This window comes from Durio zibethinus, chromosome 23 (genome assembly GCF_047325235.1).
Source record: "Durio zibethinus cultivar Kanyao isolate XHJ-2024 chromosome 23, ASM4732523v1, whole genome shotgun sequence".
In the NCBI taxonomy this organism is placed as follows: Eukaryota; Viridiplantae; Streptophyta; class Magnoliopsida; order Malvales; family Malvaceae; genus Durio; species Durio zibethinus.
In genome coordinates, this window is record NC_143184.1 from 4714943 (window position 1) to 4741100 (window position 26158).

The 26158-nt window shown below is 35.9% G+C and overlaps 4 protein-coding genes across 4 annotated transcripts; 2 read left to right on the forward strand and 2 right to left on the reverse strand.

The window, feature by feature from the left end:
- Positions 1 to 1522: 1522 nt before the first annotated feature.
- BSM (Mitochondrial transcription termination factor family protein) lies at positions 1523 to 4815 on the reverse strand. The gene is made up of 3 exons (XM_022915330.2): positions 4515 to 4815; positions 2396 to 4020; positions 1523 to 1841 (listed from the first exon to the last, which is right to left on the reverse strand). The coding sequence occupies exon 2, from the start codon at positions 3987 to 3989 to the stop codon at positions 2415 to 2417; it is 1575 nt and encodes a 524-aa protein (XP_022771065.1). The 5' UTR covers positions 3990 to 4020; positions 4515 to 4815; the 3' UTR covers positions 1523 to 1841; positions 2396 to 2414.
- Positions 4816 to 4967: 152 nt separating this feature from the next.
- On the forward strand, positions 4968 to 6792 carry LOC111314204 (uncharacterized). Its single transcript, XM_022915332.2, has one exon. It carries the CDS (start codon positions 5210 to 5212, stop codon positions 6632 to 6634), a length of 1425 nt encoding a protein of 474 aa, XP_022771067.1. The 5' UTR covers positions 4968 to 5209; the 3' UTR covers positions 6635 to 6792.
- Positions 6793 to 8310: 1518 nt separating this feature from the next.
- On the reverse strand, positions 8311 to 14326 carry LOC111314203 (RNA demethylase ALKBH10B-like). The gene is made up of 7 exons (XM_089752796.1): positions 13405 to 14326; positions 11405 to 11535; positions 11113 to 11230; positions 10342 to 10458; positions 10110 to 10225; positions 9857 to 10011; positions 8311 to 9135 (listed from the first exon to the last, which is right to left on the reverse strand). Exons 1-7 carry the CDS (start codon positions 13925 to 13927, stop codon positions 8646 to 8648), a joined length of 1650 nt encoding a protein of 549 aa, XP_089608922.1. The 5' UTR covers positions 13928 to 14326; the 3' UTR covers positions 8311 to 8645.
- A 7436-nt stretch (positions 14327 to 21762) lies between these two features.
- LOC111314205 (elongation factor Tu, mitochondrial-like) lies at positions 21763 to 26107 on the forward strand. Its single transcript, XM_089752326.1, has 12 exons — positions 21763 to 22095; positions 22435 to 22510; positions 22632 to 22724; positions 22847 to 22921; positions 23365 to 23469; positions 23582 to 23672; positions 23774 to 23979; positions 24496 to 24579; positions 24784 to 24849; positions 24939 to 25001; positions 25300 to 25540; positions 25716 to 26107. The coding sequence occupies exons 1-12, from the start codon at positions 21899 to 21901 to the stop codon at positions 25784 to 25786; spliced, it is 1368 nt and encodes a 455-aa protein (XP_089608452.1). The 5' UTR covers positions 21763 to 21898; the 3' UTR covers positions 25787 to 26107.
- The last annotated feature ends 51 nt before the right edge of the window (positions 26108 to 26158 follow it).

The window sequence follows — 26158 nt, forward strand, 5'->3', positions numbered from 1 at the left end:
ATAAAAGTCATGCGAAACTACTAACAGCCAACTACTGGTCCAAACAGAAAGTCTGGCAGTGATGCGAGGAAATATTACCGTACGTAGTTGGAACCGAAGTGTACAAGATTTTTCAAAACTTTGGTTAATGTAAAGAAATTCCCATGTCGTAAACCGAAGTTTGTTGATAGGCCAACGGGAACTTTTCTTTGTCTCTTTTTCCTGTTTGGGACAAGATAGTTTCTGTTGTACTTTGGAAAAGTCGAGGAATTGCAGTTACAGTGTGAGGCTATTATGGTCATAAAAGATTGACAAGGCTTTTACGGGTAAGTGAGCTGGGTTAGTCCGAACTTTGAGTAGTCCGAGAGTAAACGGCGTCGTTTGGTAGGTGACAATCGCTTCAGTACTTTCTCTCCTTCCACTCAATCCCTTGACAAAGACCTCATTTTTTCAAGTTGGTTTCTTTTTACATGGAGAAATGGTTGATTTTGAGGATGTCCGTATGTTATATTGACAAAAGGTAATTCAGAAGACTGCTGCAGCCTTTGCACCAATGGCTTCCACGGCTACTAAAACCCTGCTGTGCCTGGAGCTGCCTTGTATAATGTTTTTGAGGTTCAAGGCTATGTCTCATTGCTGTTGGGTAGAGCTTTGTCTTTCAATCTCAAATTTCCATCTAGCGAACCTTAATTAGGAGATTGATAGGCATGTGGTCCATTTGGTTGTTCAGAGTGTTACTACTTCTACTGTGAGCATTTCACATATATATATATATATATATGTTTGTCTGTTTGTGTGTGTTTCCTACTGCTTGGATGGCTACAGAAAACAGAATAGGAATTAAGTGCACTGGCATTCAATTGGAACAATGGTGCTATCATTCTTAAATGATTCCAAGCTTCAAACTCATGATGCATGCATGCGAGATATAAAATTTTTTTAAGCTGATTATTGCGGCAACTCACAACCAGAATGAAGATTATTCACGATTAACAAAAAAGAGAGTGGCTGTTTCATCTGAGTGAAACACGAACGGATATCTCTTAGAAATGCAATTACAAACTGATACTGATTAATCTATATTCTTGGATTTGTGGCTGTTTCTCCTTTTGAGGAGATATATGCGTACACTCAAAAGTCTTTTAAGAGAATCTAACAACTGAAATTTCTGAATTTCTTTTGACATTTTCTTTGACATGCAAACTGATGAACCATTGACATTATCATAATGTGTTTTTAGTTATTGTATATTAGATGTCGTTTTCAGGTATCCATTTTTCTATTCCAGCATGGAGCGGAATCCCATAGGAGGAGGCTAAGGGGGTGGTTTTAATTTGATAGCATAGCTTTGGTGAGTTGGATGATGGTTTTTACAGTGGTTGCAACAGAGACCCGGTTGGAGACCTTTCACTGTGAGAGAAAACTTAAAGACTTGCTATGAGTTTCCATGGACTCAATTGAAAACATTACATGCTAAACCTGGTTGAAGCTAGGAAAAAGATATTTGCTTTACCAAGCATTCATTCTCAAGGATTCATGAAAATCATCCAAGAAAAGTTGAAATGAGCTTTATTTATGCTACACAGATTTTTTCATCAGAATTTATGTCAGTAGCTACAACTTACAACATGTTTCGTATTTGAATGACTTCTAAATAAGCACCTTGTTTTATAATGAGGTAAAAATAACATCTTGAAAAATAAAAGAATAACTGAAAACAAATTGGAGAATTGAAACATCAACCATTGATATGACGGTGTCTATTTTTAGGTGTCTAGATCCATCAACAAATCATTCGCCAAACACCCAATGCCCAGTTGACCACTATAGCGGAAGGAACATCAGTCTCCAGCTGGGTATAGCTGCAAAAACGAAGGTGGGTTCTTGTCAGTCGTAAATGATACATATAACGCTTATGATTAAAATAACACTCAAAAGACATTGAACACATATAGAAGAAGAAAGAAGATGAAGGAGAAAATGCAACTATGGCAGTGACGCACATCATAATGCAGCCAACTACAGCTAGTGAAATTATTTGCTGCAAAGGAATAATGAGATCCAGCCACAACGGGGCAATTGGGGCAAGTCGGCAACAATGTCTTTAGACCAGCAGAGTTCTACATCTATGTTTTATTTATTTCCTAAATGAAGCCAAAAATTGTCACATTCTCCTAATTCGGACGCTAGGACTTAACCAAAACCATAACATTTTTTTGGTATGGCTATGCAAGATATGAGGTAACTTGATTATCTGTGATGTTCATTTAATAATTGCAAAGATAGTTCATCCATGTATTTCAATTTAATGTAAATTTTATATTTCTAAATATTACATTGTGCTCCCCACATATTGATCTGATTTACAAAAAAGCCAAAAATTTATACTGCAGAGTGTAGAAGGGCAGAGCAATACCTGAACCTGGCCAATGGTTTTATACATACTCTTCATCACTATCCTCCTCATACTCAGAATCAGACTCATCGCTCCTTGGTTCCATCAGTGAATTCATGTCAAATGAAGGCATTGTTTCCATCTCCTCGATCTCAATTGTGTCATAGTTCAACCGTTCCTTAAACTTCTCATCAGAGCAGTTAAGAAGCCATGAGAGAGAACATTTAAAACCCTTCTTTGCTACAATCTTGTGTCTAGGCTTTATGGTAGACTCAAGACCATAAGTAAAGAATGCCGGGAAAGCAACCAAATCATCAAGAGGCCTCTGCATCTCCATTTGGAAGTAACTGAAACTAAGTTTCATGATGTCAAGATTCAAGGCAAGAACCTGGGGACATCCCACAACCATGTTCCTCACTTGTTGCAAGGAAAATCCACAATCCTTAAGGAAATCTGCATGCTTCACCATAGAAGTATTACTGAGGTTCACAACTTGAGGCATTTTCTCCATAACAGTCCCAAAATCCTCAGGTTCCAAATCAATAATTGACTGCAGCATACTCCTTTGACCAAGCAGCTTTGGCTTAAGATCAATTCCTACAATTTCAGGATATTGTGCTATTATGGATGGAAGTGATGCTTTTCTAACATTGAACTCTAGAAGAGATTCAACATTTGGTTTGACCCTCTCCTCCAATCCAAACCCAAGGATGTGAGGCCGCTTCTCTATCAATCTAGCTACAGCTAACCTTGGAATACCCAAGCCTTGAAGATACTCCACAAATGGCTTGATCACACGGCCTACTCGCATCCCCAGAATCTCAGGGTATCTGGTTAAGACCCCTCCAACTTCCCTTCTTGACACTCCAATGCCAACCAAATAAGCCACTGATGTGCTCATGGTCCCTTCAAGCTTGAATCCCAGGACTTCTGGATATCTCTCAAGGACCCGAGGAATATCATTAGGCTTGATATCCAACCCTTGAAGATACTTTACCACAGGGGCAAGGTCAACCACAACACTTGCATGGAGTACTTGTGGATATCTTCTCAAAAACTCTGTAAAAGTGGATTTTCTAACACCCAATTTCCCCAAATAGTCAAGCACAGGAATCATGTTCTTTTTCACACTACAACCAAGAACAAGTGGATAGTTGTTGATGTCTTCAATAGTAAGGCCCAATTTATGAAGAAAATCTATACGTTCCTGCATAACCTCAACCGTGACAGGAAGTTCTAACCCATCTAACTCATCAGGAATAATACCAACTCCCCTCAAAAACTCATAAACCTTGGCGTGATTTGCTATCCTCTCTTTTTTCATGTCCAACAAACTAGGACGAATATACAAGGATGAGGAATCACGTTGTTTCCGACCCAAACGAACAGTATTTGGCCTTGATGCAGATGAACGCACAGATGTAGAAGCCAAGATTCTATCAGCAACAGAATAATGAAACCTTGTAACTGATCCAAAAGTCCTCTCATGGTTACAAGGCATTCTAAGAGTTGATGTCCAAGTTAATTCGGGCTTGTGGAAGGTTAGAGCAGGTAACTCGTAATGTACAAGCAAAAAACTTGGTTTTGTAATGCCAGCACAACTTCTGATCTTCATAATTTCACGGTTCACGCCGGTATGAAATATTCTACAAAGAAAAGCAGACGAAGAAAATTAAAATTTCCGAGAAACAACCAAAACCATTTCTGGTAAAAAGGTCTTTCAGATGCTAAGAAGAAAATGACTTCATACAATGAGAACTCTAAAAAAGGTTTTTTTTTTTTTTTTTAGCAAAATGAAACAAATCTATACTTTTCATAGCCAGGATAGGACTGAAACCCAAGATGCTAAAATACTAAAATGACAATTAGGCGCATTTTGTTAAGCATATGGAGTATCATTTTTACCCAGACTCCTATAACAAAAATAAAGACAAAGTAGACCAAGAAGAAGAAATAAAAGTTAAAAGAATACACCTTTCTCGAATTAAAGATACTGAAAATTAGATAATGTTCCAAATTTCACAGTTCCTTAATCTTCCTTTAGACATATCTATCCAGGTAGCTTATCAATTTCAGTGAAGAACGTACTCCAATAACCAAAGAAACAGTAAATCAAAACCGAATAGGAAGAGTAACCTACACAGAATTTTGACGGAGACGAACGTTGCCGTTTACCGGTGGCCGAGAATGGTTGAAGGATGTTGTTGTAGCCCAAGTAAACCCCTGGGTTTTGAACTGCGATAAAAGGTTAGGAATAGTAGATTTTTTCCCCCTTATTTTTTAATTTTTTGCTTTTTCCTACGTGGTAGACTGTCATGACATGGCAGTAGAGATGTAACGTCGGCTACGGTATTTAACTCTTTATTTTTTTAATGAAAATTTGAATTGACTTTTTTACAGTTTATTTAGATTTAAAAATTAAAATTACAGTTCCATATCTTGGAATTTAAATTCTTTTCTAAATTTTATTTATAAGCAAGCAAGGGGGCTTTCGGGGGACCGGGGGGGGGGGGGGGGCGGGGAAAGGACGCAAACAAGGAGGCTCAAGTCAAGAGAGCCAAATGAGGGTCTAGAAGCGAACCGGTCTGGTTCACCATCGAAACCAACCAGAAATTGACGGTCCACCCTTTTTCTGACGCGCACATCACAGTTTACACCGAGCGTATCATTCATAGCAGAAACAGAAAACAGACTTAACAAAAGCTTTCGCCTTTTTTTTCCTAAATTTATCCATAATTTTGGTTTCCCTTTCCCTTTCATCTCACATCCTTTTGAAAATTCCTCCAAATCTCAATCAATTCTCTAGCCCAGCCCAAATAACCCTAATTTTTCTTCATGGATTTCTTCAAATCAGTTTTCGCGGACGATCCAGATCCTCCTAAACCTCAACCCAAATCCGGTTCCCCCAAAGCCGAAGACTCTACCCTCGATTCCCCTCCTAAACAGCGCGATCCCAACCCTAATCCGAACCCCATCGGATGGGGCGTCGGCGGTCTGATCAAAACAATAGCAACCAGATCCGAATCCGTAATCGAAACCTACCGTCGCGATCTTAAGGAATTCGGGTCGGGTCTCAAAAAAGAAATCGAGGTAGCCCAGGGTTCGTTAGAGAACGTTGGGCATGCTATTGATGAGTTCGGGAACACTGTTTTAAAAGGAACAGCTCAGATCATCAATCAAGGCAAGGATGCAATCCTAGCCGTCGATAACGAATCCGATTCGTCTTCCTCGGAAAGCAATAGCAAAAGTTTTAGTACTCAACGGAGCTTGGACTCGAAAAGGTACAGTCGATTCGATGCTCAAGTAAGAACAATTCAAGGAGATATTAGTACTTATAGTGAAGAGCCAGAGGATTTGGAGGATTATAAGAAGTGGAAATCAGGGTTCGCTTTGAAAGAGAAGAAAGAAGATATTGAGAGACTGATGGAAGAGAATGGGGAAATGGGGAGTATTTATAAAATGGTTGTTGGTGTTTCAAATGGGGTTGATCATGAGACATTTTGGTGTAGGTACTTTTATAGGGTTTTTAAGCTTAAGCAAGCTGAGGATACGAGGGTTAAGCTTGTAAAGAGAGCGATTTCAAGGGACGAAGAGGACGAGTTGAGTTGGGATGTTGATGATGATGATGATGATGATGAGGAGGAGGAGGAGGAGGAGAAAGAGGTGGATGAGAGAAATGTTGGGTCGAACGCAAGTTTAAAGAAAGAAGATATGGGGAGGAAAGAAAAGGATGAAATTGTGGAAGAGAAGGTAGTGAATTTGGAATCTAAAGGTGATTTTCCAGTGAATAAGGAGCAAGTCGAGAAGGAAAAGGGAAAGAATCCTTTTGAGGAACTGCAAGTGGAGAGTTATGATTCAGATAAAGAAGGGAAGGGAAATGCTGACGAATCAAGTCGTGGCATTGTGGTAAGTGAGAAAGTTAATTTGGAGAAGAATGAGAGGGTATGCAAGGAAGATTCAGTGTCTAAATCTGCTGAGAAAGTAGCTTCTAAAGGGAAAGGTGACAATGAGGAGTCTAGTAATGGCAATGGTAAAGACAGTGACTTTTCTGTGGTGTCAAGCCATCCATCATTGCCTGAGGAGGAGGATCTTGGGTGGGATGAAATTGAGGATCTCAGCAGCATTGATGATAAGAAAGGGACTCATGGTGGTAGCCCGATCTCCAATAGAGCTTACCTGAAAAAGCGACTAAGTACTGCAGAAGAAGAAGAGGATTTGAGTTGGGATATTGAAGATGATGACGAACCGGTTAAAGCTTGATGAAGAATGTCAAGTTTCATCTGAAATTGTTGAAATTTATTACTCAATAGAATTTATTGCATTCTACTATTTCTTTTTTTTTTTTAGTTGTATTCCTTATATTTGTCTCCTGCAAGTGTTATAAAATGGGGAAGATTCATTTTCCTTTTTGTTTGAAATGCAAATCTCTTCTATGTTCATACTAAAATTGCTTTTCATTTATTTCCAGATGTTGAAATGAAACATGGTTGCATGATAGTTTTTATGCACTTATTAACCTGGAAGGATATTGATTGACTGAGGTTTAGCTGATTATTTTGGACGGCTTTCAAATTTATTAACTGCATCTACAAAAGCATTCTGAAATCACCTAGTGTTCACTCTGTCTTCTCTTTGATGGTTCCACTGCTAATGGAAGCACAGGTGCCATATTTTGCCGTTACCTTCAAGTTCAAGCCTCAAGGGTTTCTTTTAGGACAACTTAACCTGCCAGTGGAGAGGTTAGGAAAATTGCCTAAAACAAATGAGATGTAAAATAATGTACGTAAACTCTAAAACAGATGGCAGGAAAATTCAGTTAAAACTTAAAACTCTCTTGGGAGTTGCTTCCCCAAGGACTTTCTGCATTTTATGCATTTTTGGACAGGAAATGAGTGAATGATCTATGCCGACCTATGCCTGTAGTAGTCGATGGATACTGTAAGACCAAGATATCTCATAGCTATTGTATGTGAAAATCACTAAACCGGTGCCATTAAGTTGTTTGTAGTAAATTATACTAGCATTTCAACTAGTGCAGTTTTCTAAACCATACTGATCGTCCTTTTCTATAGGTTACATTTAGCAGAAATGAAATGTGCATCTATAAAATTTCAAGAGCTGCCAAACAGACATATACAAGATGATACAAGGCTCTACAGTAGGTTTGCTTTGCAGCTGATTTACCCTCTGAGGGTCGAACAAATTAGCTTTTCTGTGTAAGAAGAAGTTTGTTGAAAATGCATTAACATGTAGCTACATTTATTGTGCTTGATGTTTTACAGGTTTATCAACCATAATTGTCACGTATCATTGTTGAAGAAGAAAAAAGAAAGGGGAGAATGACCTGTTTATTCCTTCTAATTTCAGGATGAATATCGAAACACGATGTACTTCTAACAGGACGATATGATGTTTTCCTCAAGTAGAACTTTTAGTTGGGGATCTTTCATTATGAGATGGCCTAATTTTTGTGAACTTTTGCAAAATTCACCAATCACCTTCTTACCAATTTTCTTAGTTTCTTCGTTTTCCTGCGGCATGTCGTATTAACACTGCACAAACACGATTTAGGAAAAGAACACTTCCAGAGTTAAGGATGCTACTTTAGATAATGAAGGCTATTCGAATGTACGAAAATAGAATGTTCAAATCTGACTAAGGTAAGAAAGAACAGAAATATCAGTTCTTTATATAAATAACTTCTTTCTGCACGTTGTGAAGTATTAAGTTAGATTATGATTCACATGGTCTGAACCTCTAAGGAATAGCAATAATATTCTTTTTTTTTTTTTGTACAAAAAAGGACATAACTTGAAAATAAAGTAAAAGATTGCAGATATTGAAATTTGAATATCATATTTAAAACATTTATCTATCCTGGTCATGAAAGAATGCTGTGATTAAGATACGAAATAGATAACTACAAACTAATACTGTCTGTAAAGGAAGATTAATATAAATAACTTGGTAACTTAATACAAAATTCCGCCCATCAGTAGAGTTAATTAACACTCCAAACTTAAAACTCAACTACCTCTAAAGACCTACCATGACATTCAACAAGCATTGTGACAATTGCTAGAACCTAACCTTGCTCAAGAAAGAAAAAAGAAAAGAGTAAAAAATGAAGAGAAAAAACAAGCTCACTTTTGCAGCACTTGAGCCGCATTTGTATATAAGTAAATGCTCTTTCTGTGCAAGAACTGAGCATGAACAACGCCTTTGACAATTCATATCGCTTTGGCCCTAGGGTTGCAGCCCGAAGCTTAAATTATACCGATTTCCCTTTACTATTGATGCCTGGTTCAGAAGTAGGCTCTGCTACATGTGTTTCAACAGGAGAAGGTAATGCAAGCATTCTTCTTTTTTGGGCACGCGGTGGAAGGTGCTTTGTAGGTTTTCTTGATCCCATAGTCCAGGGCACGAAGACCCCTGTACCACCAAGAGGAAGTTTTCTGGGGCTCACTGCCATTGAGCGCACAGGAGCTAGCATGGCAACAGGACCATGAAGGACTCCCCATTTCGGCATCATATCCAGTGCCTCATAACCATTAAGAGCTCCTTTTGACATTGCATATGGACCTGGGACACCTGGTTGCCCTAGAGTCATGGCACCAGTCTGGGGTGTAGTTGGTGGTGACTGACCTTGGTTGGTATCAGGCTGGGCTCGGAAGAACGTAATGCTGACCCTCTTGCTCAGAGATGAGCACATGACATGTCTAGCCATGTCAGAACTATTTCCCCTCATAACTAAAAGAGACCTGCAGAATAGCAGTAATGGGTTACAAACTTGCTTGTCAAGTAAGAGTTAATACCATAGAAACACACGGTATATATTAAGAAAGCAAACAGCCTAAAATGAAGGAAAACATTTAGAGATGCAATTCCTTTGTCTTCAAAAAAAAGGTTTCTGCTCAGTTTACTGCATTAATATCACAAATTCTGACACGACTTAAAGGAGGAAGAGAAAATAAAAATAGAAAGGAGAAAAGTGGAGAAACTACTGCAATTGCAGATGCGCTATTTCACTTTCCTACTCTAATGCACTGTGAAGATAAATACGATTATTCTAGATTTTGTTGCAATCAAAACATCATGGCATTGCAGGAGAGTAACATTTATAAAAGAGAAGTTGCACCTGTTTAATGTTGGTTTTTCAAAGTATGAGCTAGCCACCAATATAATCAGGAAGGGAATGTTGCTCTTACGCAAACTCTAAAACTATAAACAAACTAAACATACAACGTCTCCATCACCCAAAGCTTGCCTCCCGTGCTATTCAATAGAAGCAATGAACTCTTAAGCAGAACTTGCAATATCTGCAATTCTGATCCAAAGCTGCTTCATCAGTATCTTCTTTGTCATAGTTTACCATATATCGGTGGTTCCATTTCGGTCCAACATCATGACTTTATATCAAAAAATTATCTTTTCAGCTAACTTCCAAGAGTACAAATAAAATACAAATAACTCTAAACATACCCTTCTTTCAATGAAAGTTGGAGTGACCCTCTATAGTTCCCTTTGCTATCACTCACAAGAGTGCGCCCAAAAGCCATTGTTGATTCAGAGAGGAGAAGAGTGGAGATAGGTTGGTCCAAATGCGGTGGTTTAAGAAAAGGTTGTGAATATTCACCCTGCATTAAACAAACATGGTTATATCACTCCTATCCTCAGTCGTACTCCAGCAAATAACAGGGAAAGATGGGAATGACAGTGCAGCAAAAAAGTGGACCTCATCAAAGAAGTTAATGATGCAACCATTTGGTTTCTTATATTCAGGTATAAGTTGCCACTGGACCAGATGTTCTATGACACCTTGGAGGAGAGCCGGAATTGGTTCTATATTGACTGTAAACATTTAAACAAAAAAATGCTCTGTATTCATAATCGATCACTCCTTAGGATCAAGAACAAATTAAGAAACTTGAGGAACCGTACCACTAATTCATAGTGGTAGGTCTTACTTGTTTGGTTGTAACTTGTGGGCTCCTCTCTAATGCGTCCAAAAATTGGAACACCAAGCTGAATCAATTCTCGCTTGTTTCCTTTGATTTGTTTGTTGAACAAAATAAAAGTCTCCCCTGTAATCATCCAGAAAAACAAAAAGAATCAGTAAGAAGTTCAGAAACAAAGACTTGGCCAACAAATTGCAGTAATCATCTTTTTTTTAGTAAACAAACTCTTGAATATCACTCGAAAGAAGATGCTACATAAGGTAAGAAAAAGGTGCAGGTAACGCTGAAGGAGACACCAGGCACAACTAGCAAGTGCAAATTAATGAAATAAACAGTCCTACAAATCCTTTACAATAAAATGGAAAACTATTAATCAGAAGAGAGATAAAAGAGTTCGTATAAAACATTAAACAAGAAAAAGAAAAGGCTTCAAAAATTGTCTCTACCAGTTGACAACTTTGTGAAATCTACATATAAACACATAAGGCTGACCCCAAGGGTTGAGTTATGTGATCCACACGGACCTCCTCCTTCGAAAGTCTAAACCCCTAACTTATCAACCTACAGCCCACTAAATTGCCTCGATAGGTGCTTGACTTGAAGTTGTCTTGGGAGTGATTAACATCAAATACCCTTTATAACTTCTGGTAATTATTAAATTGATCATGCAGGAAACATGAATGACTATACCTGTTTAAACAAAGCTACAACTATTTCAAATCTTCATCTTATTATTCTAAAACAGGCTCAATTTGATAAGGCTTGAAAGTGGGATGGCACCTGACAATTCCCCATTCTGGCCAGCAGATCGAAGTTCACTCACGAAGTCACTCAGCTTAGCCAGCTCTGACTCAATGAACACATGCTCGTACAACTTCAGTCCTTTCACAACATTCACCTGCATCACAGTTATCAGTAAATAAGTAAAATCTACCTGAATCCATCTTTGCTCTTTCATTTTTTTCTTTTGTTTCTTTTCTGAAATAGAGTACAATATAGGATCGTATCTTTTCTCTATGATTCCATTTCTCACAACAATGATTTCTACTAAATTGAGAAAGAAAGAACTCACCATGCGGCCTTTTACATGCTCCTTGGCAGAAAAACCTTTTGTCAACTTTATCTGCGAAGGGCGTGCATTGCATTCTTCATGGTTAGAACAAATGTTGATGTTTTCCTCAACATGCTGAACTTCCTGAGATCCTGTATTGCCAGAAGAAGTGAAATCATTGTCCAAGATGTAAATGTAACTATAGAGTAAAAGGAATGATATCACATCCACATCCTCCCCACCTTCCTTTTTTTCTCAAATTTTCCAAACCACGTTTTTGGATGTGTAATTGACTAATTCGATAAACAACCATTCCATAAAAATTCATTGTCTTACTTATTATACAAAAATTAGCTCTAAGTCGTATTACCTTAATTGTTAAGCAGCATTATATTTGTAAGGCAAGTAATGTTGATTAACAGACAACCAATACTAGGCACTAAAAGAAACTATAAGATTAATTATACGTGGCAGGCTCCTCATCTGTTATTTCAGGCGTCGATGGCTGGAAAAAATGACAACTTTTAGAACACAGCTCTGCTTGTCACTTTTGTTCCTGTAGTTTTACAAGCTACCATGTAAAGACCTTGTCCCAATGTCGGATAGCACAACCGGCCATCCAAACACTACCAGTTTTTTTCTGTCGTAGAATTCAATTCAATCATCATTGGATCGCTCGCTCACCGAACTCAAGCATTTCTGTTGGGAAGTGGCATTAGCTATCTGAACTCTATAGCTTCTTTGCATTGAAAATGTCAAAAAAAAAAAAGGCAAAAACCCCAACAATCCCCCAAGCAATAGCAAGGCCCACGTGATATCAACCAACGGCAGCCATGATGTCAATATTAAGATGAGACGGTTATGATCAGAAGCCGCCAAGCATTAAAATCATTGCACGCATCTTGAGGCGGCGTACCCAAAGATCAGCGTAATGAGATTGCGCCACTGCCCAAACTAACTGTTACACTGACTGCAGCCAAACTCTTTATTTACTTCGCAGTCTTCACCTCGAAATCCTACCAACCACAATTCAATACTTCTAAAAGCCAAATCAACCCAAAAACAAAATAAAAAAAGAAGTCAAGAAAGAAGCTTTTTTTAAGGAAAAAAAGGTTAATGAACACTTGTTTTAGAAAAACAAAAATCATCACGTGAAAAGTATGACATTTTTTTTCAAGAAAGCGTGAGTTTGAAAAACCTTACAGAAAGGGGAAAAATTTTACCCCAATGAAAAAGGGAAAAACGGAAAAACGACATCCATTATCATCATCTAACCCCAACCATCCCCAAAAAATAAATAAAACATAATCTAATCCCCACGTTGAATTCAACGTCAGAGCAAATTTTGAAAAGGCATTGGAAACGTTGAATATCTTCTCCTGTGGAGAAACACATGATTTTGTTTGGTTCCTTAGAAAATGGAAGAAAATGATTACTTTGTAAACTTTTTTATAAAAAAAAGAAAGAGAGAAAGAAAAGCATAATTATAATGTGTTTGCTTTATTCTAAGGTAAGCTTTTAATTACAATTGAGTATTACTTCACTTTCTCGCTTTACCAAACTTTGTGAAATTTGAGATTCAACGCCTTAACCTCTCTGCCTTTGTCGCAGGCAGAGAACAGACAAAAAAAAGCCCATATTTTTCCTTTCATCTTTTTATTGATTGATCAAGAAACAAAGGAAGTTTGAACAAGTAACGAAACAGAGATTGAAAACAACTACTGATTGCATGGCATTTATGGAAGAAAACTGAACCAAGTTCAGAGCTTTTTCTAGCACTTTGACTGTGATAAGAATCCAGGTTACTCGGCCCCATTTCGTGTCACAAACTCCAACAAGAAACTACCAAAAATTACCCAAAGAAAAGAAAAAAAAAAAAACCTGTTACCTAACTATTAAACTTGGCATTTGAGTGAAAAAAAAAAAATTAAACAGAGAGAAGAATACGTAATCAATATATATATGTCAAAAAGAATCAAACTTTATGGTCGAAATCACTTTTCTTTTAACTATTAAGTTACCTGAATCAGTAATATCACTGTCAGGGGAATCTTCTTCTTCCTCGCCACCAGGTTCCCCATTTACTTCATTTTCCACTACTTTCTCGGCAACTTTCTCTTTCTCATCATCCAAACAACCGCCTTCTCCTCCGCTGCGACCTTTCATTTCCTCCTTCTCAACTCCATCTCCTCCTCCTGTCCTATTGGCAGCCACTCTTTTCAGCTCCACCGCCACATCAGCAATGGAGTGGTACTTCTGCATCTGCAACACCGGGATCCAGTTCAGCCTCCTCCTATGGATAGCCGCGAACACCGCTTCGTACTCCAATCCTCCACCTCCTCCTACTTGAAGTTCCGCCAGGTGACCGCAAAGAGCATCAATGATGGCATTGGCCGCCGCGAATTCCCCTCGGAACCAAGAAATGATCGTGTCCTTAGCCAAAACGTCAGCAACCGCCGGCACAGCCTGCATCATCGGTACCATGGCAGGCCACACAGCTTGAGCCCGTTCCCTCGGAGATGCGGGCCCCGCCACCATTGGCATCTCTCACTTTCTACTAACTCCACCCTTTTCCTTTTAACCGTTAACTAATCTGACCAAATATAATGAACCAGGAGCTTTTTTTTTTATTTTGAGGATGCTCCGAGCTATCTGGTTTGGAGAATTAGCTGTCAGCCGATATTTCAGCTGTTTTGTTGAGAGAGGACAAAAGGCTTAAAGCAGATGGTGGGGTGGCTTTTGTTTTGTTTTTCTGGTCTTACGGCCGAGGGGGTGCTCAGGAGAAGGGAGAAGAGAGCGAGTCTATATATTTGGGAGTGGCATGTCCTTGCGGCTGGGGAGTGGGGACCTGGGGAAGGGGGTAACATGGCGATCTCAGGAAAGGTGGCGTGGCAATACTAAACGCAAAAAGTAGATTCGAAACCAGACCATGGTCGATGTGAAATGTGGTTTGGTAGGTTTTACTTTCGTCAATATGGAAGGTAGCCCATGTCCACCAACCTTCAAACAAAGCAAAGGAAGTAGCCTTGCACGTGGGACATTTCAAATAGTTTGGCTCGTCATGACTCCACAGGGTAAACAAAGTAATTCCTCGTATGGTAAATGCCAACGGGGTATATGGATTGCATGGGGAGTTGAGTTGTAACACTTCTAATTAATTAAATTTAATTTAACTAAATGTTAAAATATTAAAAAGGTTTTTTAATTATTTTATTTTTTAAAATAATTTTTTTTAATTTTTATTATATTCAAATAAAATATTAATTTATTTAAAAATTAATTTAAATATAAATTAAAATTTTAAAACTTATTTAAATGTAAATGAAAGGTTAATAACTTTATTTAGGTGTAATAAAAATATATAGACTTACTTAAATAAAATGATAAATTTTAAAAAAATTTATTTAATTTTAAATAAATAAATAAATTAATGAAATGAGATAAGAATATAATGAGTGGCATGTGGTTTAAGACTTAATGAATAAAAAGTGTAATTAAGATTGGTTAGCAATAGCATTTCTTTAAATTTGAAGCTTTAAGCTTTAGAGAGGAGGGATTTATATAAACTTAAAAATTACTCAACTTCGATCGGGGTACAATTTTATTAAATATAAACAAATAATAAATATTTATAAAATAATATCTCGAGTGAACAAATCAATAAATTCACTTAAATTGAACCATATTAATATATAAACTAAAAAAATAAAACTTAATTTCTAACCATATAAAACAAATACTTTATACTTTTACAACATATTAAACATAAAAAATAAACTAAAATATAATAATTTGTATTTGGGTTCATATATATTTATAATATTTAATAGATATGTTAAATTTAAATGACACTAATCATTAAGTATATACATTCATCCACAGTTAATTAAGTTCATGGATACCATATATTCATGAATGATTAAATTCATGTAATTTGAATCTAATTCATAATTATTTATACTACTTAATAGTATATATAAATTTAAACTCAAAATATTAAATGTAAATGACATTAAATACAAAATATATTCATCATCGATTAAATAAGTTCATGAATACTATAAATTCATGAATAACTAAATTAATTAATAGTTAAATTCATAAATAATTAGATTCACATAATTTACAATAAAAATTAAAAAATATAAACGAATAGTATTCATAAACCCAATTAATTGCAAATCTTTCGGTCTATATATTATAACTCATTTAATTCAATTCGATCAAGTTTTATAATTAATAGTATGTTTCATTCAATTAAGCATCTAAATTGATGAAATGTCATTGCTAATAATTATTTTCCCTTTCCTTAAAGTTTTTTTTTCCTTTTTGGTTAATTTCATTACATTTTGGTTTATAGTTTTATTAAAAGTCAATTACTCTTCTAAATAAAACAAGAAACGGTAAGAAAATTTTGGTAAAGGCAGGGTTGAGAAGATTGCAATAAGTTGATAAAAAGAAAATTTTTTTTGACGAAAAATAAAGCAATTTTTTTTTTTTATAAAGAAAAAAAATTAAAGATAGAAAACTAAGAACTGATTGTTATCTGATCAAGTTTTTTTTTTCTCAAATTTCAAATTTTGTTGTAATTTTTTTTTTCTTGCATTGAGTGAAAATAAACAGAAAGAGAGTGTTTAAGATAAAAGGGATTAACTAAAAAAAATTTTTTAAAAAATTGAGGTACCATTTAATGTTCAACACTTGACAAAAATGTTGGACTGTTTATGAATAGTGGATAAACAGTCCCATTGGGGACTACTTTCATTTTATCGTACAGATTTGGACCGTTGATTTTGAAATGATGAAATTAAAAAATTTGTAGAATTGAGTGTGGGTAAATTCATTTCTGGAAGCAGTAGCTAATTAAATAAAAGCATGTATTGTGCTAATTTGCTATACTAAATGTCAAGTATATCGAGACAACCCATCATGACTAGGGCATGAGGTCCCCCCCTCCCCCTTCCCTTAATTATTCTTCCATTTTTCTCACAAAGAATATGGAAATCATGTGTATCATAGTCAAGAATAACGACTTTCTTATTTCAATGTGAAAACAAACAAAAAAAAATTCGCATTTGAAGAATCAAAGGTTATATCCTTCAATGTTAATTAAAAGAGCTCGTATTTCCATTTTTTATATAAAATAAATTATTAATATTGAAAATTTAAAATTAAAATATATTTATTAGATGTCAATTTCTTTTAAAATTTTTTTTCCTAACAATGATTAATTAATTTCTTAATTTTTAAATAAAAATACTTTTAAATTTATTTAATACTTTAAGCCATGTAAGCATCATATCATTACCTCCACGACAATGGAGTTTTTTTTTTTTGTCTTTTTTCCTTTGCTTTTCTTTTTCACCGATATTTTAATGTATTTTAAAAATATGTCTTATTTTATTAATTTTATTTATATTATTTAAAATTTTCATTGATAATGAATAAAATAAAAAAAATTATCTTCCTAAACTGTACAATTCTCTCTTTTTAAGAGAATATCACTTTCATTTATTTCATTAAAAAGAATTAGGGGAGAAAAAGAGGAACAAAGAATCTCTCTAGTCTTAAAAGAGTTCCATTATGACACTTTACTCTTTTTGCAAGAATAGTTAAAAAAGATGACAAAGCCATCTCTGTTTTTTATGCTATGGAAACTTCCTTCTTCATTAGCTAAACTGAACTTTTAAAGACTTCAGCTTTATAAGATTCTCAATAAAAAAACAATTTTTTTTACTCGAAGAAACAAAATAAAAAAAGTATGTGGCTAAATTTGCAAGCAAGAAGCAAAGCCAAGCTATACCCATGAAGTTGGTTCCCACCCTACAAAGGGACTGAGTTCTCAATTGCCCATTTTTAGCCTATCGGTCAAGGGCAGGGTGAACATGAGAGGTCCATGTTCCAAGTCCTGTCAAAAGGTGTACTAAGTAAAATTGGATGGACACCATCATCCCTTGCCTTTTTCTCTGAGTCTCACAGTTGAAAAGTCAATTCCCCCATTCTTTTGCCAATTTGTTTCCAATTAGAACTCTACATGTACATTAACATCAATCTAAATCAATTCTAAACAAATATACTTTCTTCATCATTATTATTATTCTAAAACATAATTATATATATAACCATTATATATGTCATTGATGATGAAGACCAAACATTATTATCTTGTTTAGAACCTGTATTTACCGTTTAACTTCTAGAGATAACTTTGGGTTTTGCTTTTTGGAACCGTGGAGGGTAGAGAATCATCTATAGAAAGCTCAGAAATCTGATATCGACCATCCAAAAATAAAGCCAATGAGATCTCCTGCAAAAGCAAAGTATATATGAGGTGCCACATGGGTTATCCACAATCCTCTAAAATTAGAAAAAAGAAGGAACATATTCCTTTCCATAATACAATTTCAGTCGTGGGCATTTGCTCAACCAAAAAAAATGTGATCACTTTTTGCTCACTTCAATTGGTATTTGACATTTTCAGGCTTGGGTTTAACTCTAGAACCCTGCATTTTATGCAAAATAAAATATTAAAAAATATATTGGACTTTAAGATTTATGCAAATATTTTTTTTTGCCTAAAAAACATTCAAAAACAAAATTGCAGAATCTGGGTCGGCCCAGTAAAATATTGTGGCATAAATGGAGTAACATTAACTAAGTGATTTGCATTAAATTATTTAATTAAATAAACAAAACAGAAAAAACACCTGCAAATGTGGTGTGGCAAGGCAAAATCCGCCCTTAAGTCTTCTAGTGATAATATCAGGAAAATTATGGTTTTCTTCAAAAATAATTTAGGCTGCACCAATGCCAACACTATAATTACAAGTTGTACTTAAAAATTAAGAATACTTGTTTATTAGCATTCGACTCAATGGTTTCTTTTCTGTTCAAAAAGTCAAATTCAAAATATCCAAATCCTAATATAAAAAATTTAAGAATACTTTACCTCTAATTATAAAAAAAAATGCACATAAAACTTCGTACAATCATGTGACTTTTTTTTTTTTTCAGGCTTTCAAGTTTCAATATATATATATATATATATATATATATAAGGAAATATTATACCAATAATAAGTAACAATTTTTTTTTTTCAATTGGCATATATAATCAAAGTAAAACACTCCTACATGTTTTTTTAGGTTCTTTTGCTCCTTTCCAGGGAAGGGATGTTTACAATTTCCCTAATTTATTAACATGTTCTCACTCCCCAAACAATCATAAAAATCTTGTTGGATTTATGGACTGAAGCCGTTTAAAGAAAGAAAATTATGTGATTTAGATACTTTTTCAGGTTTCAGCCATGGAAAGAGAGCAAAAAATCGTGCAGTCAGATCAGCAGCTGCGTCATAGTTTTAGGTCAAAACTTATTTTAATTAGAGCTTGGCATGAACTCTGCTCGCTTAGACCAACCCATCGTCATATACACTGGATTCCTGGGAAAGAAGAACATATCTGGTTTTGGAAAAAGCCTATAAACATGTACATGAAAACATCCCCATCTTGTCTTTAATTAAAACTCACAAGGCACATCGTTGTCTATCTTCCATTTATGAACCAACTTTTTATAGAGAGGTGTATTCACGTGACAAACTGTTGAAGGCTGAAATTGACATAATTTTATGTCGAATTTGTAATTCCTTAATATATTCTCTTTATGATTTGGGGGGTAAATATCAATAATGCATGAAGAAATAAGAACATGCATCGAGGGTTTGATTAAAGTCCAAAAGTTATATATCCTCTAAAAGATATGGTAGCTAGCTATATATTAATTCAAAATCTTTCCCAGACAATAGTTTGATTCGGATTTCTATTAGTAGGAAAAGCAACGCCAGTTGAACAACGACCTGTAACAGGCTCACACCTTTAGTAGAAATCAATAAAAGCTTTAATAATGTTTGTTGCTTACAGACTACCAATACCATGCAATATTATTGCCGACGTTATTTAACGAAATGGTTCCCTTTCATAAAAATATCAGTGCAATTTGGGTGGCTTTGGAGTGGAAGTTCCATTCTATCACATCACATTAGGTTTGCTTAGTTTACAAAGGAGGGGGAAAAGGGGGAGATTTAGAATTGCAAAAGTGTTATAGCATAGCTGAACCATACGTTATAAGAATTTTTGTTTCGCATGTAAGTTTGGAAAGAAAATGAATTACTGAGGAAGGAGGGATAGATATAAGGACAAAAAAGAACTCTATTTCTAATGATATGATTAAGGGGCTTGTGAAATGGTCAAAGCCCGGAGGACTAGGCTCAGGCCTGCGGGTTTGAATAAGAAAGGTAATACCGTAATTGGCTGAGCCCTAACTCATGCAGTTTTGATCAAGATAGAGTTAGAGACTCAAAAGATCTGACGAAGGCTTGAGGATTACGGACAAATCCAAGAATGTTGTGCCGTTCGGGGTGTCGAATTTCATGACCCATTCTGTCAATTCATGCATCATACAATAGGAATATCAAATATGCCATTCAACTGACTCATTGTTTACCCCCCTCCCCCTTCAATTGTAATTTCTCAATTATATTAGGAGTGTCATTCTTCAACTGGCATGAATAAAATGTATTCTTAAACTCATTAAAAGGAAAAAAAATTTAGCATTTGCTTAACAATATCTTAAACTTTCAAGTGAGTTGATTTTTTATATAAATAGTATTATGATATATCTACAATGATTAGTTCAATTAGTTCCGACGAATGCGATGTGGGGGAATGCATATTGCCTAGGGAAGAATGCTACTTTTTCAGCTCATGAGTGAACATGTTAGTTAATAGAAATTATTGTTGCTTATTTTTGCTTATTTAAAATCTTAAACATCTATATTCAGCGAGCATACCACTAATGATAACTTAATGATAAATTATTCTGAAATGTTTTCCATTCCACTACAATATCATACTCGAAATTAAAGATCAAAAAATTAAACATGAGTAAAATTTTTAAATCAATAATAAACAGAGTACAAAAGCAGAGTACGATGTTTAGGGGTAAACAGATGTGGTGGAATAATTCAATATATCTGGTTCAAATTGATCCCAACAGTCATATGTCCATATTGCTCAGGTTGGAAACTTTTACAGCATAGCAAGACAAAGACCAAAATCATCGTATATGAACAACTAATTAAATTAAACCACACAAAACAACAAAATCAATAAACCGTTTAGGCAGAGTGTAGAGAATCTCCAGTTTATTAATTGTTTTTAAGTCAATTATAATCACTTGAAGAAGGACTCGATCACTCCTATCCTTGATGCTTGAGGTAGTTCTGGTCGATGTAATCCGAAAAGTGATGATCTTTACCAATACCACCATGACCATGTCCAACCACTTTTGGGCAATTCTCTCTTTGGTCCTGATCATGTGACATGATCCTCTCTTTGTTTCATAGATATATGCAGAAAATGCATCGTCGTAATGTTGTGTTTGTTTTTCACCTTCCTCCTTGTTGGCTTGATGTCGTTCAATTTGGACTTGGTTTTGCCCATTACCTGGGACAATTGGCTTTCCTGATTGAACCATATAAGTCGAGGGCTCTGGTGCTTTTGCCTGTTGAGCCATCCAGGCAAGTGGTACTTGGCCATTCGTCTGGGTGGAACCATTCAGGGCTGCTATTGGCCTTGGTTTCTCAGTTGGTGGAGTACGTAGGCAAACGGGTGGTATAGTCAAACCTGATGGGAACTTCTGATCCTTCTTTACTAGTAGGTTTGGATCGCTGTGGAGATGTCAGTTTGATTTTGATTATACGAGGATCAGAGTTTGATAACGATGGATTTTCATCATGTTTGGCAGGTGAGGGTATTTGTTGCCGGATCGAGATACGGCGAATTGTACTGAAAGCAGGACCGAAAGTGATTGCCTTAAAGATTTTCGCTCACACAGCCTTGGGCCAACTAGTTTGATTCTTTTCCATTGGTATAAAAGCAGGTGAACAAATGGCGGAACAAAAACACCAGTTCTATACCTAACATAAGCACGAGGGAAGTTACCTAGATTTGGAACTGTGGGAAGTGGAAATCTCCTTCCTATCCGAACTAAAGGTTAGATCTTGACTTTATTATTATTATTATTATTTTGAGAAATTCTTAAACAGAATTTTTCCTGTTGGATTCCAGACAGCCTTTGCTTTTGTTATAATGTTTCTCGGTTCCGTTAAGTATAACTAAACTTTATCTAGATCTAATAATATTAATAGCTGGATTTTGAACTTTAAAAATGTTAGTAAGAGTGATTAGGTTTAAGAAATGAGCGATTAGTGTCGGGCCGGGCAACAACAATATCTGGGTTTGTGGTGGGGCGAGTATTGGGCCGTGAAATAACAGCTTGGAGACCAGATTAAATGGATCAGTTCACACAAAAACAAGCTTTGACTGCAAAACCCTCGACTCGGGAACAAGGTTGAAAGCTAAAACCCTTCCCCAAAATCCCGTCAGCCGGCGCCAGTGGCACTATGTGCGTAAAATCCCCTTTGTTTTTCTAACAACGGGTCAAAGCAAAAGGACGAATGAAAATGGCTGCCGTTGTGCTCCGAAACCCTAATTCGAGGCGCCTTTTGTCATTCTCTTCCCCAATTTACTGGTCCTTTCGTGGCTCCATCTCTTCTTCCCATTTCTCTGTCCCCGATTCTCTCTATGGAAATGAGGCGGCGGTTCCTGCTAATGCTAACCCTTGGTGGAGATCCATGGCTACTTTCACTCGCACGTCAGTTCTCTTCCTTTCATCTGCTAAATAAATTAGATCTCTTGCTCTTTCATACTTTCAACTCTCAACCTTTTTTTGTCTATGGGGATTATTTATATTAGTTTCTTTTGGGGGTTTAGTTGGTAAAAAAAATTTGTGACTTTAAGAATGAAAAAGGTCTTTCCTTTCCCTTTTTGGGATTACCTATTTGACTAAAGTGATTGAGTTTTTGTGAGGTTTAGGGGGGGGTATCGGTTGAAACAGGAGAAGAAAACGATAAACGGAGGCGATAGGTGAAATGGGTTTTCATTTTAATGGTTGGAATTCTTTCTTTATTTCTATGGTGATTTTCTTTTGCAGAAAACCTCATGTCAATGTGGGAACAATTGGGCATGTTGATCATGGAAAGACCACACTGACTGCTGCAATCACAAAGGTTGGCTTGTTATTATACTTAATGGTTTCTCTCCACAAAACATATCACTTTCGAATAGTTCTGAATTCAATATTACAATTTACTATAGTGATCTGATGATAAGTTGGGTATTTGTGAATAGGTACTGGCAGAAGAAGGGAAAGCTAAGGCTGTTGCCTTTGATGAAATTGACAAGGCCCCTGAGGAGAAAAAAAGAGGAATTACAATTGCAACGGTTGGTAAATTTTGTGTTCTCCATGTTATGCGTGGTTGTTTGTTAGGGCATGGAGAGGTTTAGTGCAGTTGTTCTCTTGATTTTTTCCCCACAAAGCTATCACGCTTGATTTGATTTTGCAGGCTCATGTTGAGTACGAGACAGTTAAACGTCACTATGCACATGTGGACTGCCCTGGACATGCTGATTATGTTAAAGTAAGTCGGTAATTTAATATGGTAAATGAAATTATGTTTTCAGAGTCTTTTGCTGGAGATGTTACTGAGAGAGGATTAAGGTAGAAGTTTGAGGAAGATTTATGATAAGATAGTGTACAGGAATAATGACGCTTTCACAGAAAGAAACATGCGATTTTACTTTGTAAACGAAACTATAAATGCTTTCTTTTTGGGGTTTTCTTTTGGAGGGTAGGGGGTGTGGAGCATACTATTTTTTGGACTTTATTCTATTTGTTCTCTTATTAGAACTTAAGTATTACTTATAGCGCTAGTCTTCTCTAATTTCACAAACTTAAGTACATTTAATTTAAATGATATTAACCATCTTGAATGATTGACTCATTTTTTATTATTAACACACGGCATGACTTTACCAATCAAACAGCTTGTGAACAGTGGCCTAACTATATCATATTTTGCAGAATATGATCACTGGCGCAGCCCAAATGGATGGTGGTATTCTGGTTGTATCTGCTCCTGATGGGCCCATGCCACAGACTAAGGAACATATTCTGCTTGCCCGGCAGGTGGATACCATCATACCACTATTAATAGCTGATTGAAAGTTATGGATAAGGGATGTTTTGTCTGTGGTTTTAGAGGAAGGTTTATTATTTATACAAAAGTATTGTTCTGCAGGTTGGTGTGCCCTCACTTGTTTGTTTCCTGAATAAAGTTGATGCTGTTGACGATCCAGAGCTGTTGGAGCTTGTGGAAATGGAGCTTCGTGGTAGGTAGCCCTTTTGAGTTATTTTGTCAACCTGTCATTTCTTGTTTGTTAATTGTTGTGGCTTATTTGAACTAATTCAAATAAGTTTATCTTTGCAACAGAACTTCTTAATTTCTACAAGTTTCCTGGGGATGAAATACCTATCATTCAGGGATCAGCATTGTCGGCTTTGCAGGGTACAAACAAGGAAATAGGCAAAAATGCAATTTTGAAATTAATGGAAGCTGTAGATCAGTACATTCCTGATCCCGTGCGCCAACTTGACAAGCCTTTCCTGATGCCAATTGAAGATGTTTTCTCAATTCAGGTAGAGAGCCTTGCATTTGTCTTTTTAATGTACTTGTTTATTTATTTGTTTGACTTCCTCACATTGAGCTTTACTATATCATTTAGTAGCTTTTTTTTATCGCTTTGATTATCATCAGTCTTGATTTTTCTTCCTTTTGGCCATCCAAATTCCTTTAATGGATTGTTTTAAATGTCAAGTAACTAAGTTGTGGTTATGATATTATTGTCCTTTACCTTTTTTTCCATTTCATGAATCATGTTAGTGCGTGGAGGAGCTGAATGCTTGAAAATGTGAGCTTTTTCGTTTTAAATGCAATCATATTACTTGGACATAGTTTTGGATTTTCTTTAGTTGGAATTGTAATCATAGTCTGGTCTGCTTCTGTATTTCAGTAAACTTTCCTTCCTACTGCATGCATGGGCGAATTTTTCTGAGTTAAATGTCTTAAAAATTTGTTTCTATTGCATGCCAGAAGCAGAATTTTTGGAGTTAAATTTCAATTTAGCTCTGATGTTATTGGTTGGTGTCTTGAAGGGACGTGGAACGGTTGCAACTGGTCGTGTTGAACAAGGGACCATTAAAGTTGGTGAAGAAGTTGAAATTTTGGGGTTAATACAGGTATATTTGTAAATTGATTTTTTAGGTCATTTTCTATGAATTCTACATGCATTTTCTTGTGATAAATCTGTTGGATTGATGATTTCTGGAATTCATATTCTGATTAAGTCAGCCTGATAAGGATTGTTTGATGAAGGGTGATGTTGATTTATTTTAATAAAATGCATTTAACTGTTAATTCTAAAATTGAGCTTTCTTGTGCAGGGTGCCCCCTTAAAGACTACAGTTACTGGGGTTGAGATGTTCAAGAAAATCTTGGATCAAGGACAGGTAAGTGAGCTATTATAGAGACTTTGCCCTGCTAAGGCTCTTCTTTATTTAGTATTGAACTATATTTATGTGTGTGGATGCTCTAATAGGCTGGTGACAATGTGGGACTCCTTCTGCGTGGCTTAAAAAGAGAGGATGTGCAGCGAGGAATGGTAAATGGCACCAAACAAGCTTCTTTACATCCACAAAGTTCTCTAGCAACAAATAGAACTTTTTGTAGTAACTCTAATCTATTGATTTATCTGAATTTTGAAGTCACATTTTCCATTGTTGCCTAGAACATTGTAAATCTTTCGTGCGGAATATTTTATGTTGAACAAGAGAGAAAAGAGTTTTGCAGTAATATTTTCTATTAGCTTTTGAAAAAAAAAAAAAATGGAAATAAGTTTTGTTGAGCATGATGTTCAAAAAAGGATGTAGTGAAACATCTGATCTCTTTCAATTGCTTAGGTAATTACCAAACCTGGAAGCTTGAAGACATACAAGAAGTTTGAGGCAGAGATATATGTCCTCACAAAGGATGAAGGTGGACGTCATACAGCCTTTGAATCAAATTACAGGCCCCAATTTTATCTGAGGACTGCAGATGTAACTGGAAGAGTGGAACTACCTGAAAGTGTGAAGATGGTTCTGCCAGGAGACAATGTAACTGCAACTTTCGAGCTGATCTCACCTGTGCCTCTTGAAGCAGGTATGCTGCAGTATTCCCCTTTTTCCCCCCAAAAAAAATCTAAGAAATTGCTAATTGGAAGTTCCATTATAGCATATTATCAATGACAAGAAGAGTTTTCTCTTTGTAGTTATTAAAGTCTCAAAGCTTAGAAACTAGGAAAGTGTTAATTTGTTGCTTGCCATCAATGTAACAGGACAAAGATTTGCCTTGAGGGAAGGAGGTAGAACGGTTGGTGCTGGTGTAGTATCAAAAGTATTGAGCTAACAGGTTGCTATTCTAGATTATTTATGATTTTCTACATCTTGTTGGTTGTAGAATGGAGAATAGATGGATCAATCAGTTGGTAACATCTTTTGTTCTAGAATTACTAAAGAGAGTGATGAATTTTTCTTTGAGTTTCTGGCGGTGTACGAGGAGTCAGCATTTTTCCCCCCTTTTCCAATCCAAAAATCATAATTGAACAGCATTTTTTAGGTTATCTGAAAATAACAGTCCTGTTGAACAGTGCTGCAGTATCACGTAAGCTTGCAGCTTGGTACCTAGACGGCATAACCAATAATTTCCTTTGGAGGTGTATTTTTGTTATTTTGTGTTAATTTTCCTTTTCTTAAACAAAGTTTTCTGTAAAAAGGAGTA

Bases quoted from the DNA above. Each gene is read 5' to 3' on its own strand.
- LOC111314204 (XM_022915332.2), top strand. From the start codon at position 5,210: ATGGATTTCTTCAAATCAGTTTTCGCGGACGATCCAGATCCTCCTAAA.
- BSM (XM_022915330.2), bottom strand. From the start codon at position 3,989: ATGAAGATCAGAAGTTGTGCTGGCATTACAAAACCAAGTTTTTTGCTT.
- LOC111314205 (XM_089752326.1), top strand. From the start codon at position 21,899: ATGAAAATGGCTGCCGTTGTGCTCCGAAACCCTAATTCGAGGCGCCTT. The intron at 22,511-22,631 runs GTTGGCTTGTTA...ATTTGTGAATAG, and splicing joins TGACTGCTGCAATCACAAAG to GTACTGGCAGAAGAAGGGAA. The intron at 24,850-24,938 runs GTAAGTGAGCTA...ATGCTCTAATAG, and splicing joins AAATCTTGGATCAAGGACAG to GCTGGTGACAATGTGGGACT.
- LOC111314203 (XM_089752796.1), bottom strand. From the start codon at position 13,927: ATGCCAATGGTGGCGGGGCCCGCATCTCCGAGGGAACGGGCTCAAGCT. The intron at 11,536-13,404 runs GTAACTTAATAG...CTGGCAATACAG, and splicing joins CAGTGATATTACTGATTCAG to GATCTCAGGAAGTTCAGCAT. The intron at 10,226-10,341 runs GTAAGACCTACC...AAATGTTTACAG, and splicing joins CACAAGTTACAACCAAACAA to TCAATATAGAACCAATTCCG.